This window comes from Larus michahellis, chromosome 5 (genome assembly GCF_964199755.1).
Source record: "Larus michahellis chromosome 5, bLarMic1.1, whole genome shotgun sequence".
NCBI classification, from domain to species: Eukaryota; Metazoa; Chordata; class Aves; order Charadriiformes; family Laridae; genus Larus; species Larus michahellis.
In genome coordinates, this window is record NC_133900.1 from 10537345 (window position 1) to 10551817 (window position 14473).

General features: G+C 41.5%; 1 protein-coding gene across 1 annotated transcript in view; it reads left to right on the forward strand.

Annotated features, from left to right (window-relative positions):
* Positions 1-1255: 1255 nt before the first annotated feature.
* Positions 1256-14473, forward strand: part of CCDC158 (coiled-coil domain containing 158) — a 32523-nt gene continuing 19305 nt past the window's right edge. Inside the window, exons 1-7 of the mRNA XM_074588726.1 lie at positions 1256-1470; positions 6655-6899; positions 7334-7443; positions 7698-8025; positions 8366-8442; positions 10365-10479; positions 13882-14001. Of these exons, the coding sequence (XP_074444827.1) occupies positions 6717-6899; positions 7334-7443; positions 7698-8025; positions 8366-8442; positions 10365-10479; positions 13882-14001 (933 nt within the window). The 5' untranslated portion in view covers positions 1256-1470; positions 6655-6716. The remainder of the gene's footprint in view (positions 1471-6654; positions 6900-7333; positions 7444-7697; positions 8026-8365; positions 8443-10364; positions 10480-13881; positions 14002-14473) is intronic.

Sequence of the window (14473 nt, forward strand, 5' to 3'; positions counted from 1 at the left end):
TAACTGTATTATGTTGAGGCAACTGTATTTATATTGCTGAGGCCACTTCAGCAATAACAATTCTTAATTTTCTATATATTACCGTAAACCCTTCCAGAGAAAGGGCCATTTTGCTCTCTAAATGGAATAACTTATCAAGACATACAAAGGCAGGGACATCAAAGATAAGTCCTCATTATAACACTAAATTAATCAAAGATTCCACGATTACCTGGAATTATCCTATATTATTATGCAATACCTAAAGGGGTTTCCCTTGTTGAGACTCAGTTACATGCTTTAAAAAAAAAAAAAAAAAAAGGAGAGAAACACAAAATGCTCAGGGCGGCCATCACCTCATTTAATTGAACAGCTATGTAGTATTTATCTCTATCATAGCAGGCTGTGTACACAATTGGACAGCTTTTAGACATACCCATCTGCTGGCATCAGAGGTTTCTGTGCTGAGCTATTTCTTGCAATTGTTTCTTGCAAGATGGATTACAGCTAAAGTCACCTGAGGCACCATGGCCATACGCTCCTATTGTAAGGCCAGACGGCCCTGTAAAGAGCAGGGTAAATTCTATAGACATATATGTTTGATATCGGGCATATGAAGAAACACAGGAGGTTCAGACAGATTAATTTCCTGATGGATGGGGTCCCCCCCAAAGAAAGATGATTATTTAACAGTTAAAGCCATTGTTAATGCCTTAAACCAAATGTGAAACGGCAGGTGGGAACGGCGCGGGTATTTTCGAAGTAGAGCCTCTGTTGGCATAAATTACTCCGTCACCTTCCTCTGAAGCTATATCCCCCTGCACAACTCATAGTCCTCTCTGTGGGAGGAACGGATTATTTTAAACACAAGAAGTTCATATTTGCATCTTGCTGGCAAACCTGTGGTGATTCTTAGATTTCTCTTCCCAGAGATATTCCCAAAGTAGGAGAAAAGCTAGTCGGGAATTACATCCTAGAAGCGTTACTGCATCCCTAGGGTGTAATTGGTGTTCAGGAGTGGCAGGGGGAAGCGGCGAAGAGGCTGGGGTGCTCAGCACCTGCACTCCCACGAAACACCAGACAAAAAAGACACCTACTGCCAGGAAAGGGAATAATACTCCACAGAAAGCACCCCGCCACAGCCCTGGTGGGGAAAAGCGATCAAGTTTCCCGCTGAAGCCGGACTTTGAATGACACTTTGCGGAGAAATCAAACCCTGGATGCGGCGTTTATTGGCTCTCCCTCACGCACATGATCAGCTCCAGAGGAGGAGTCTGTTCCCAAGGCTACCGAGTCGGGCAAAAGGGCCGGGGGCAGGGGCAGGTGGCTCCCAGCGGCTCCGGAGGGGCTTGGGAGCTGGGTGTGCAGCCCGGCAAAAGCAGGGGTAAGATGTTCGGTGCCCCCTTCCTTTCCCAGCCCCACACCAAGGAGCAGAACCTCGGCGCACCGTCCAAAATACAGGAGAAACAAACCTCACCAGTGTTGTCAGAGGTAGGTGGGGGCCGCCTCCCCCATGGGTTTTCATCCTTTGTGAACACCTGAGACTGTTTGCGCAGTTGAAATCTAGCTTCAGGATATTGTATAGCATATTTACTGTTAAACTCCTCTCTCTTTTTCTCCGGAGAGAAGAAAAATACATCTTTTTGGTGCTGCCTCTTTTTTCCTGCTCTTGCAACAGAAGTCCTTTCCTCGAGCTGTTTTCCATCCTCTGCGTATGTTTTTTGCTGCTGATGTAGTGATAACTCTGGAGCGCGGCGCAGCCAGGAGCGGAGACCAGAGGCCTATTTTCAGCTGGTTAATTCTTACTTCTGTCGCTCAGTCTGCAGCGGTCCACATAAAAACACTTTTTGTCCTTTGTCTTTAGGTTTCTCTTTTAGCACTAAGTGAATGGGCTTTTTTTCCTCTTGTAAATTAAAGTGGTGTGTTCTCCATTCAGGAATGGTTATGTGTTTTTCTTCTTAATCAGGTATTTAAATATATAAACATATATGTTTGTCTTCTGAGTTTGCTCCCACTTAGTGTTCTCCGGCTCTCTGATGACTTTGTTTTGGGCCCAGTTCATACTGGAAACTTGTAACATGATGCATCTGGTATAAGCTGTTAGCTGTTATTTGGAATAACTTGAAAAGAGGGACAGCCTGTTGACGTCTGCATGTTCACTCTTGAAATAAAAATCCAAAATGGGACAGTCAGCCACATCATTTTCTTTGCTGAAGTGATTGTCTCTTGACCCTCTCTCACGGAGAACTGAAAATACATCGGGCAATCACATTTGCAAATTCAAGAAAACTTCATCTCTGAAGAAACTGGTGTAAAAATCAAAAGAATTTAATTTTTATTTACAAACGGGATTTTTGGGGAGATGCTTTTGGCCCTGTGCCCTCTGGCAGGAGGAGGCCTCCTCTGCCCACCTTCAGGCAGCTCATGGTCCCGCTCCCAAATGTACTACCTTACTGGCCCAGTACAACGAGGAAGATGACCCAGGCCCCCTCCTACCCCCCTATGAGAGGATTGTTATCTCCAGTCTCAAGCAGGGCATCATTAAATCACCTGCCATCACACTCCAGCGGCCGTGAGGGCGCCTTAACTCCTGTGCCCGCAGCCTGAAGCGGGCACAGGTGAGCCGCCATCTTGGGGCTGAGGGTCGGCGTGGGAAGGGAAGCGGGACGGCACCGAGGCTGCGCGGGGAAGGGACGATGGCTTCCAGGCCACAGCTTCCCCGAGGCCAGGCTGAGATGAAGCGGGCGGCTCCCACAGGATCGGGTCCCAGTCGCGGGAGGACCCCTTCCCGGGGAGGAGGCCGGAGAAGGGACGAGAAGGTTCTCCTCGCCATGAGGAAGCAGCCTCTCTGGGGAGGCAACAGCGGTTCCACGCCCTGATGAGTTAGAAATCCCCTCAGAGCGGAGGTACGAAGGGTTTGTAGAGGCTAAGAGGGACTTTGGGACAAACCTGCGCGGGCGGGAGGGGTCGGTTGGGGCGCTCAGGGTCTCCCTCGTTTCCCGCCACGGAGAGGCAGGTGGCTGCATGCGGCGGACATTTTGTCAGCTGGGCCCTCGCCGCTGTCGCCGCCGGCCTTGCCCTCCTTCGCCGGGCCCGGGGGGAGTGACAGGGGCCGGCCGCTTTGGGGAAAGAGGGCCCGTCGTTGTGGCGCAGTTGAACTTTCAGGGGCTGCTGTGTGAGGGTTGGAGGCAATGTTTTAACGTTATGGAAGCATTTGTGGTACTCGGCGTGTAGGATAAAGGGCTCCGTTTTTCACAGTCACCCAGGAAAATCCACCCTTTTTTGACGAGTCACTCAGGAAAATCCAAATAACACAAATAAAATCCCATCAGATACCATCTGGCTTAAAGCTACTTGCCCTCAGCAATACATTTTTCTTCAGTTTCCTTTTTTTTTTTCCTTCCTCCCCTGAGGAAAAGGTTCACGGACTTGTCCCCCAAGGGCTATTAAAAGCAGTCACACTCCCAAAACTCGAGACATACAGGCCTAGACTTGCCCACCTTGGGCTCACCCCAGACTTAAGCTTTTCTTTTTTTTTTTTGGGGGGGGTGGCATACCTCCAAAAACCTTTTTGTGAGGAAAAAGTCCATTTGACTTTAATCATGCAGGTTGGGGTAGGCAACATTTGTTGATGAGATAAAGGCAGGTGTTTATAGGAATCATAGAATCATAGGGTTGGAAGAGATCTCTGGAGATCATCTAGTCCAACCCCTGCAATCTCGTCTTAGGTGTTTCTTGTAGAAAAATTCTGTATCTGGAAACATCATGGGAAAGTGGAAGCGTGTATGATTTGTCACTTAATTGTTGTTGCAAAACTTAATAGCCGATGTGAACAGGTACTTAGAAAAGCCTGAATCTGCATTCATCCTGACAAAACAAAGCATAAGAATTTAAAAGAGAAACTATCTATCTCCCTCAATGTCCTTTAATTCCTCTTGAAGGTGGGCAAAATTCTTTTTTTTTTTTGCTCAAAGTCGATTCTTAATATATTAGAAACTAAAGACGGGTCTTTTTCTTCGTAGGCGCTGTTACAATGAGCGAGAATATCCAGGAGTTATGGTAGTACACAGGTTTTGGTTGTAATTAGAAAAATCCTTGTACCTGCTATCTGTCATTAGAGTAAACAGCATGCTTACCGAAAATGGAAGCCAACAGATTCCTACGGTGTAGTCTGTATACTAATGTGACAAGAAAGTTGTGAACGCAAAATTTAAGGATATGGATGCCCAAGGCACTTGGCAGCGAAGGATGAATTGCACTGATCATTGTAGTTGGTGTGCCAGGATAATAGCTTAATTTCTATCCACGATGGAATGAGTTCATCCTGCTGGCAATGGGATTTCGGTGCACATAGCAGGATATAGTACTGCCCTTTGATACTGGATTTGCAGGGGTCCAGGATTCTGCCTACTATTAGATTCAGAATCATTCAGCATTGGAAAAGTGATACTTGTGAATTTAAGTGGCGTTTTAGGTGATTTTTTTTTTTTTCCCAGAAGGCAGTGCTTGGATTTAATTATTTTTATATACAGTTGTGTATCTAATATTTGAAAGTTTCTCCCCAAGAAGGCTCATTAATGAGTTTGAAAATTAATGGCCAGCTGAGAAGAATGGAAATGGTATTTTTCTTTCTAAAACTTTGATTTATTTATTCACTCAGACTCTGATGGATCAAATCTAAGTGTCGTGTCACCACTGCGCTTACTGCAACAGTGTGTAGTGGCAGATGTATAGAAAAATGGTCAGGGAAAAGTGGTATTTTTGCTTAGTATCTCAGTGTTCAGGGAAGTAGAATGTAAAGACTTGCTGAGTATGAATGTCTGACCCAGGTGTCAAACTTATTAGTCCTGGGGGTTTGTCTAGTCATTCTTTTAACCTGTTTATGCATTTAGGTTATACTCCACAATAACAGGACAGTGTTGATAGAACCTCCACTCTTGCCTGTAGTTGATGCCCCTTCTTTCCACTTTCAGGGTAGCAAACTCCTTGGGATGCTTTTCCCCATGCTCTGCAGCTCTGTTTGCATCTGCATCCTCTAATCTTTTTTATCAGTTACAGAATGAAAATCCAGGTTTACCAGGATGCATTAATACCAATGCAGGGAGGCAGCATAACAAGTGCAGTGCGCAGACCACAGGGGCTTGTTGCATTGTGGGGGGAAAAAAAAAAAAAAGTGCTGTGTGGACAGAAGTCAGCTGTGCATGTTGTAATTGGGTCATTTGTGAACATCGCAGTCCCTCTATGCACGCACAACAGTACTGATGCCGAATGACAGGGAGCTGCTGCCTTGCTGGTCTCATATTCCTCCCTCACCTGTAGACTTGCCACTTAAAATATTTTACCATAATTTCAGATTCATCGTTGTCCCTTAGCTATTTTTTCTCTGTGCTTCCTCTTAGTTTTTGTCTATTTACAGCTTATAGATGATCTGCCAAAACTTGCCTATTACTCTCACTTAGACTGGATGTCTTCTCTTTCGGTCAGAAGAATTCATTTTGCCTTTTTTTTTCCCCTTATCTGTCTAATTTCTTTGTACATGCACATTCCCTCCTCCGCAGGAATGTAGCAAATGGTCTGTTGCCTGATCAATTCCAATAAAATAAGATGGTATGAATCTTGGCACAGGCTTCCTTTCTTCTGTGCTCGAGGTTTTATATAACCAAACACTTCTCTGATTCTACAAGTTGTCTGAGATGTTTCGTATTGTGCTTGAAAATTAAGTATTTGACAGATTTCTGTGGGTTTGATTGACTATACAGTTACAGTTTTGTGTCAGTAAGGTAGCGTTTTACTAGCCAGCGAGGAGAAAAAATGTGAAAATAAAAGAAAATCCCTTTTCAGAAGATAAACCAGTTTAGTTTTGTTTCTGTGATGAAGTGTTATTTTACTTGTTTGGACTTTTATACATTATGCCTGCTAGTGTCAAAACACAATAGTTCAGTTGACTACAGTGGACATGCAGCAATTGAAGATGTGGCGCTGTGTTGCCAAATATAAGTGCAAACCAAGAAAATAGAGTAGCATTACAAAAAAGTTCTTTGGTTTCACTTCTCTTTTCAGTTACTCGTTTCAAGTTGCATTTGTGATGCAATGCAGTGGGATACTCTTCTGTGTTCAGTCCTGCCTTTTCAGCAAATGTTTCTGTGTGCTATTCTACAGGGAGGCACTGGAAAGCCAAACAAAAGAGGCTCTGAAACTCCACAGAGCAGCCACCAAATTCCCAGTGACATCAATGATACGTTCTCTGAGTCATGAGGAATCTTTACTAAGTGGCAGTATGCCTAGCGTGGACAAGTTATTAAACAGATTTCAGAACAAGATTTGGGAGTAAATCACTAAAAACATTGCAGGCTATTATGTGACTTAGAAGGACGCTCATAGGTTCATGCTTCGAGTTGAATGCTTTTTGGGCCCTGCATCTTGAACAGCTCTTGTTGACACAGAGCCCGAGGTAAAGGCAGAGCAGTTTTGAAGTGTTCTCTGAACACTGATGTTCCCCACCCATTGTGCAACCCCCTAGAATTCGTTTAGTTTGTTGTCCTTAAAAAAGATGATTCCTAGGTTAGACTATCGATAGATAGGAGCTGAAAAGCACTAATGCCCAGTTTGTACAGATGACTTTTTATTCTCGTGTAAGGACTCCTGTTTCAACACTTAAATTTCTCTGCCTTTCAGGTGCTGCCAGTCCATTTCTCGGCAACCAGAATGTTTTGGCTTCTTCCATTCTCAGCACAGTGATGGAAAACTCAGCCTCTTCTAGTAGTGGTAGCAGTTCACCTCATAGCGTCTTCTGTTCCAAATATGAAATACATACTGGTTCTGAGAAAAAAGACATGAGTGGTGCTGGCAAAGAACACATGGAAAACGTCCTGGAAGAATACTCGCAGAAAGGTAGAGATGTGCAGAAGAAGCTGAATGAAGTGAGTTGCAAATTTGGGGCAGATTTTTAAGTATAGATGAGCTTTTGTTCTTTTTTGGCATTGCTGAGTCTTTGGACAGTTTTGCCAGCGCTATTTTGAGCAGCCTTTTGGCTGCTGTAAATTGTACTTGGCCGTTGTGATTCCCACATGTCATTTGACAGACAGAAATAGGCAATGGGTAATAATGTTGTTGGCACGATCCCTGTAACAGTGTTCCGTGCATAATCAGTCTACCACAGCACAATGTGACTATCTGGTTAATTAAGAAATATTTTATAAAAAAAAAACCAAACCAAAAATAATCTCTTAATTCACATACCCGTGCTGCTCTCAGCCTTATTTTTTTTGGGAGGGCAGGGTGGTGGTATCTGTATTCAGTATTTTGGTTGGTTTATCTTGGTGTGTTTTGGTTTTTGTTTTTTTTTGTCCTTTAGACCACTGAGCTACATGAACAACAGGAAATCAATTTAAGACTGATCATTGCTGATTTGCAGACCAAACTGATGGAAGTGCAATTGGAAAGGGATGTGCTTCAGGATACCAGGTACGACAGCCAAAGCAGATGTATTACGGAGAGTGTGTCTATGGCCTTGGAGAGGCACACCACGTCTCCTAAGTGAGAAACTTGCCCTCAGGAATGAAAGCAATGAGGTGATGGGACTTGGTTTAGAAAATGGTTTATTACGTAGTTGTAAAAAACAGCAGTTAGTCAACGTAAGCATTACATGTATTGGTCAGGATAAAAATCCATGTTGTGAATCCTGTTTTTTAAATTGTTTCTTTGGTTTCCCAATTCAGACAAAAGGAATCCCAGAGCCAAGAGAATGTGAAAATACAGCTAAAAAATACTATTCAGGAGCTGGAAGCTGCCAACCAGCTGCAGGAAGAGATGCTGAGGGAGGCTGACAGTCAAACTGAGCATCTGAAAAAGATGGTACACAGCCACGAGGAGGTACTTCTGGAACTGCGTGGCATCCTAATGGACTATGAAGACAGCACAGGCAAGAAACTCTGTGCGCATGAGAATATTACTAGCCTACACATCCAGAACCTGAGCACAGCATTTGCTGACATTCTGCGAGATTTAGACTCAGAGGTGTCATACCTCAAAGAAAAGGTTGTCCTGGTATGTGAAGACAGTGCTACTTTTCTTGCCAACACACTTGTGTTTGTTTTTTAGGAAATATTTTTGAAAACTCTGTGAGCTCCCATCTGAACTGGCCTCAAGGAAATGGTTATGGCATAAAGAGGCACAAATGCTGCTTTGCAGCTGAGGTGGCAGGTGCTGGTACACCAACCTTTTACACGGTCCCCAACTTGAGATTGGGTTTATTGCTGAGATTTAACCTGCATTGTGCATGTTTTCACAGTTCAAGGTGGAAGCATAAGGAAGGAATGACGCTTTGAAAACTACTGTTTAGACCATCTTTTCTTTAGGGGTTAGCATTATTATCTGTTTACAATAGGTGGAAGAAGAACTTGACTCGTTGAAAAAAGATTCACAGACGCAAAACCAACTACTGCTTCAGCAACATCAACATAGGTACATGTTCTCCATTTATTTATTCGTAAAACATAAATAGATATTTTTTTCACATTCCACAGATAATTCTTTTCTGATGATGATGTCTGGGGGGAGTGCCCAGGGGGCAGCGAGCGATGTTTTTGAGGACTTAATAATTGTTCCATTCCAGACGTTTATTTGCTCTAGACTTTGTGCTGCTCTTTCCTTCCACGCTGGCAATTTCATGTTTTATTTGCTGCCTCAAAAAATACTATTTTGGAAGAATCTGTACACCTTACTTTTGTAAGTGTAATTGGTCACTTAAGTGGACATCTAGAATTTGTTGGGAAGCTAGTTCCATTGTTAAAAGACTGAAAGCGGTCACTTTGGTGGTTACATCAGCTTTTTCTTAGTAATTTCATTAACAGCTTTGTCCTTCCTTGTTCAAGTTGTAGTTTCCCCAGCTATCCACCTGCATTATACAGTAATCTGTTCAAAATAAAAGGGTCATTAACTCAATACGTAATATTTCATTCACAATAGAACATCAAAATGATTGCATTTCTGACTACTGGAAAATCTTATTACCTCTTCAGTGGAGAAGTTATTGTTTGCCGAGACTTAAATTATAACCAGTATTTTCTTTTCAAAACAGGATTGGGTAGCTAATAAGTGAGCATGAACAGGAGGTGGCAGCACTGCCTGGTAAAGCTAACAGTGTACGCAGCAATGCAAATAATATCCAAAGCCAGATGGAGATCATTCAGTATGTTTTTTGATGATAGTGTAGAAAACGTTAAGAGTAACCTTAATCGTAGAGAAAGCTTATGCTGCTAGTATATACTCTGCCCTCCACTTTTGGTTTCTTAGTGTCTTTGTCTAAAGAGTTAAGCAGTCCTTTCATAAATTATTGAGTGAATTAAAAAAGGGAAAAACCAAAAAATCATGAAACCATGCTATATAGAGTGGAGGCAAAATAGCCATGCGTTAGGCACACTCTGAGAATTGGGAGACTCAGGCCAGTTCTATTCTCAGGCTGCTGCGGTTCAGAAGAGGAGTAAGGCCAGCGAAATCAGTGGAAGCTTAAATTGGCTTGAGCCGTCAGATCTGTTCGTGCTACCAGCTTTTGCAATGAGCAATCTCTGTTATCTGAGTTGTGAATGGTTTCTGTAGAGTATGTGGCTAGAGTTAAGGGATGAAGAGTACGTAAGCCACAAGAGCTGTGGCTGAGTGCAGTTTGAGGTGGCTGCATTGCACCGTGACCGTTGCCTTCTAAATGTTCTGTGGGTTTGGATACAAAATTAGTTTCCAGCAGCATTATTGGTTGAATCACAAACAAGAATGGCTAAACAGTTGGGTGGTTTGCATGCGGGTACACATAGTAACGAAGAGTAATTTTAAAGAAAGGGTAATTTTCATTTGGGATAAATAGCTGCGTTGATACTGTTGACTTTGGTAACAACTGTGTGAGAAAAAAAAGACACTAATTCTCAGCAGCCACTTGATGACTCCGATGCTCAATATATTGGTAATGAGGATGTGCCATGCAGTGTTGCAAACGTAAGATGAGATTTAAATGTCAATATGCATTGACATTTGGCTTGCATAGTTGAGGCCGAATAGGTGATAGCAAAATGCTTCTGGGTTCTGCTTGTAGAATAGTCGGGATGCATTTGAAAGCAGCCTTAGCCTTCTTAGAACTTGCTTGAAAATAAACGAGTTACCATCAGGAATAAAGATAATCAAGATTTCACTTTATCTAATTTTATGAGCTAGGTTTCAGAGAGCAGATCTAATCAGTAAGAAGGTGCAATTTTTACGTGATCCCACTGTGAATGTTAATCATGCTTCAAAGCAGTGAGTTTCAGTGGCGATACTGAATGCAGTGGAAACAACCAGAAATGTTTCACACTTTCATGGTTCTTACAGTTTATAATTTCTCCACCTAAAACTCTTCCTAGAGAGCAAACTAGAAACCAAAATTCAGTGCACGCACATCAAGTGAGTCACCTGGAATCTACAGTTTCTCAGCTGCGTTCTGAATTACGAGAAGCTAAGAGGATGTATGAAGACAAGGTATGTATGGATTTGCGTGTTAGCATTAGTGCCAGTGAAACTGGATATGTGGATATCTGAAATGTTTTGGATACATAAGGGAAGTCTTTTGATAAGGAATTGCTTCAGAAGAACCTTTTGGACAATAACATAAATTACATTATCCTTAACTCTATTTGTTTGAATTATTTTTAAGAACAGGTTATCTTTCTGTAACACAAAATTGCTTTGCACAACTTATTGAACACAGAATAATTTTGCCGAATGTATAGAGAGCATACCACAAATGATGCCTTCTGGAAATGCATAGAATGATTCCGTACTACATAGATCACTCGCACATGCAGGACAAGAACCATTGTTTCACTAACCACTGGAGAATATATCAGCAAAAAAACAGGCAGTAAAAATAGCTTCTTATTTAAGTCTTACTGCCCAGAAGAATGCTTTGGTAAGTGGTAGGATGGATGGAAGAACATGGAGATTACAGCAGCGCTTGAGAAGCACTCAGGTGCACAGAGGTACTCCATTGTAAGTTAAGAATCGTTAATGTTTCATTGAAATCGAAAGGCTTCAGGATATAATACAGGCAGAAAAAGACAGGCTGGCCAGCACCTGTGTATTCCAGCCATTTCTTAGCCACACTAGAAAACATTAGTCTTGACAAACTTTTTTTACCACGCTTCTCTCCAAAGGCTGACTTTTTTCCAGGTACTGCAGCAGGGAATTGCTGCAGACAAATGGAGAGAACTTCTTACAGTCCCACCCCAGAATCTCTGCCATGTTACTAACTGCAGCATTTATATCCCATTTCCATATCACATCTGCTGTGTCTTTTACTTATTTCACTGCTTTGGATTCCAGTTTTATAAACAATTTGAATATCTTTAAATTCTTTCTGACATTTGGGGAAAGGTAATTCATGTTTTCCTTAGAAAATGACCTGAAAACAGTTGCTATCCATTCCCTTTGAAAATTAGTGGAGCTGACGATGCAGAAATGCTTGATGGATCCAAATCCATCTTAGATTACAAGTCATGAGGATTTAGGCATCCTTCTCTAAATACTATTGGAAAGGGAAAGTTAAGGTCACAGGAGTGCCGTGAAGTTTGGCAGAGCTGATAGTCTCTGATCCAAAAAGGTCTGAGACTGGAATGGCAGGGATGTGCGGGTCAAGCCTTGTGGAGCCATGCTGTACGTGTGCTTGCACCGTAAAGCAGAGCAGGAAAGCCAGTGTGTTTTATCACTTCTGTAGGTTTCCACATTTATCAATTCCATTGATTCACGTGTATCAAAACTCACACTAGTCAATTCCAAAAGTGACTTCACAGCATCATAACCGAACTATGGAGAATTTGTAAATTAATCTCCATTAATGTATTTCATGCTCAAGGAAGAGTACAATATACGATATGCTTTTCATGTTAGGTCTATTTACCTGAATTCTTTTGATTTGAATCATGCAGTGCACAGCATAGGGTCATATCACATGCATAGCGATAATTGTAGTGTATATTTGTTAGGCATATTCCCTTTCATACTGTTTACCTCATAACAGATGTAAAATTGGAAACTGGGGATCAATTTAAGGCTATTTTTCAGTCTCCCGACTCCAGAAAATGCTGGGTTTGTATATCTATAAGAAAATATACTACTTGGTCCGATAAAAATTTGCTGTTGAACAGAAAGTGTAATACACTGAATTGCTGGGGTAGACATTAGCGAGAGAGAAGCTGGTAGCGGGAGATCATTTGATCTCAGGCCGTTATGTGAAGTCATTCCTGGGAAGGTGTGAGAGAGAATCTAAATAAAGCTTTTACAACTGTATGTCTCTTTTTTTTTTTTCACAACAAGCGCTCCTCCACAGCTTCTGTGGTAGGAAAACACCTTAGCAACTAAAATTTTCAAGGGAGTAGGTGAAAACTAAGGCCAGTGTAAGTTGTTGGTACCAGATAGTTACAGCAGGCAGAAAATCTGGCACTTGTCTTAGTGGATATAAATGTAAATACGTAAGTGTTCTGTTTGGATATGTCTGTGTTAATATCTTTATTAAAATGTGTTGTAGATGGGTCCATCATCTCATACGCTGCCAGAAGTTGCATCCTTTCAGAGAAAGTGATTACTATTTCAAGCAAAACATGGTTTTCTGTAGATTTTTTTTTTTTTTTAATGTATTCCTAGGGAAGGAATATACCTCCCTGCCTTAGCTACATAAAAACTGCTGTTAGGCCTGGGTGTGTCTGAAGAACTTCACTGTATCATTAAGCACAAAGCGAATATGGCTGAATATATGCTTGGGACCAAATTCTCCCTAAATTAGCTTAGTTGTACAGGAAAGGCCTTGTGTGAGGACAGCTCTTTCTGTCACTGTCTCTGAAAGCCCTATTGATAATGTTGTACACAGTCACCGAGCTCCCTAGAGGGTGTACTTCAGGCTTAGATTTTCTGTGGAAATACAGAGTAGTTGTGTAAAGAGGGATTCAGGGAGAAGTAATCTAGGATTTACTGAGATTGCTTCTCCTGATGGAGGGCTCCACAAGATGAGAGAAACCCCTTTCTAAAAGGACCTCAGGCAAATAAGGAAGAAAAGGCCCTGGTAGTGTCCTTCTGCTTAGGCATTCGAGCTCTAGGAAGAGAAGATTACTGATTTTAGTTGATTTTGAGTAAGAAAAACTTCATAAGAACATCTTCAGAACTTTTCCTTGAAAACATCCTGTCATACCATCCTAATGTTCCCAGCCCCCATTTGGTGAAAGACACGAGGTTTTGGGACTAGCCCTGCATAAATGTTCCTTTACTAACTGAAAAGAATTAAGTTATCGTTATAATCAGCTGAAGGAAAGAGGGGGTGGGGGGCAGAAGAGGAAGGGAAGAGATTATTGCTTTTGTCACAAACTGAAGAAACATTTTTAAGAAAGTAGAAAGGAAAATGCCCAGATTTTGGTGTTAGCCAAAAGAGAGATTGCAGATCCTGAAGGGTTTATTAGAAGAGCGCTGTAGGAGATTTTGTGTTTTTTCTCATTGAATGATTACATATAAATTGCACTTTACTTATACTTTTACTTATATTGGCTTTTCTAACTAGTAGTACTGCAAATCAAGCAAGGAGCTTGAGCCTTTTTTGCTAAAGTGGCATTTGTCCCATTCCGTTCAATGTTTACCGTGTAGGTAAGGAATTTTTGAAGAGCTGTGTATCAGGGTGGAAGACAGTTCATTCTTGGGAACCTCAATTAGTTCTGCAATGAAATCGAACTTAATCACTAAAAGAAGTCAATGTGATTATAAGTACACCTAGGGAATAACTCTCCTGAGCTAGAAGATTACGTTTGGACTTCTTTCAAGTAGAACCTGAAGAAATCCAATGTACTATTTAAAATAGATTACGTTAAGGTAATTCTTAATGAATATTTGTCTTGATTCTAGGTCAAAGATCTTGAGAAGCAGTTGCACCTAGCTCATTCGGAAATAGCAGAAGCTCAGACAGAACAGGATCAACTCAGCCAAGGATCTGGGAACCTGAATGACCGGATTCATCAATTGTTGGTAAAAACAAGTGATAGTATTGAAAAAAATCTTGCTTTCTAAAAGCCTCTCCTTACTGCTGATGTTCAGATTTGCACATGGCTTGTTTCCAAAGGGCAGCAGCCTCCTTATAATTAAGTTTGAGGAATATTTTTTACTAAAAATTTGAATTAGTTATGAAGAAAGTTTCCCCAAAGGCCTTTGCCGTTAGCAATACTGGCCATTCAGAATTAAGATTAGCTTTGTCATAAATTCAAAATCCTTGAATCCTATGCAAATCATATTAAAGATGCTGAACCGCCTTCGCTTTAACCGCACAATTTAGATTGCTGTGTTAAGGAACCTTGGTCCTTTAACATATTTTGCAAGACCTGTCCAAGATTTTCTTAACAGCACTAAACATTCCTTTGTAACTGATTGAGAATATTCACAACATGAACATACAGTATAAAAAAAAAAAAAAAAAAAAAAAAAAAATTGCCACACAGGTCTG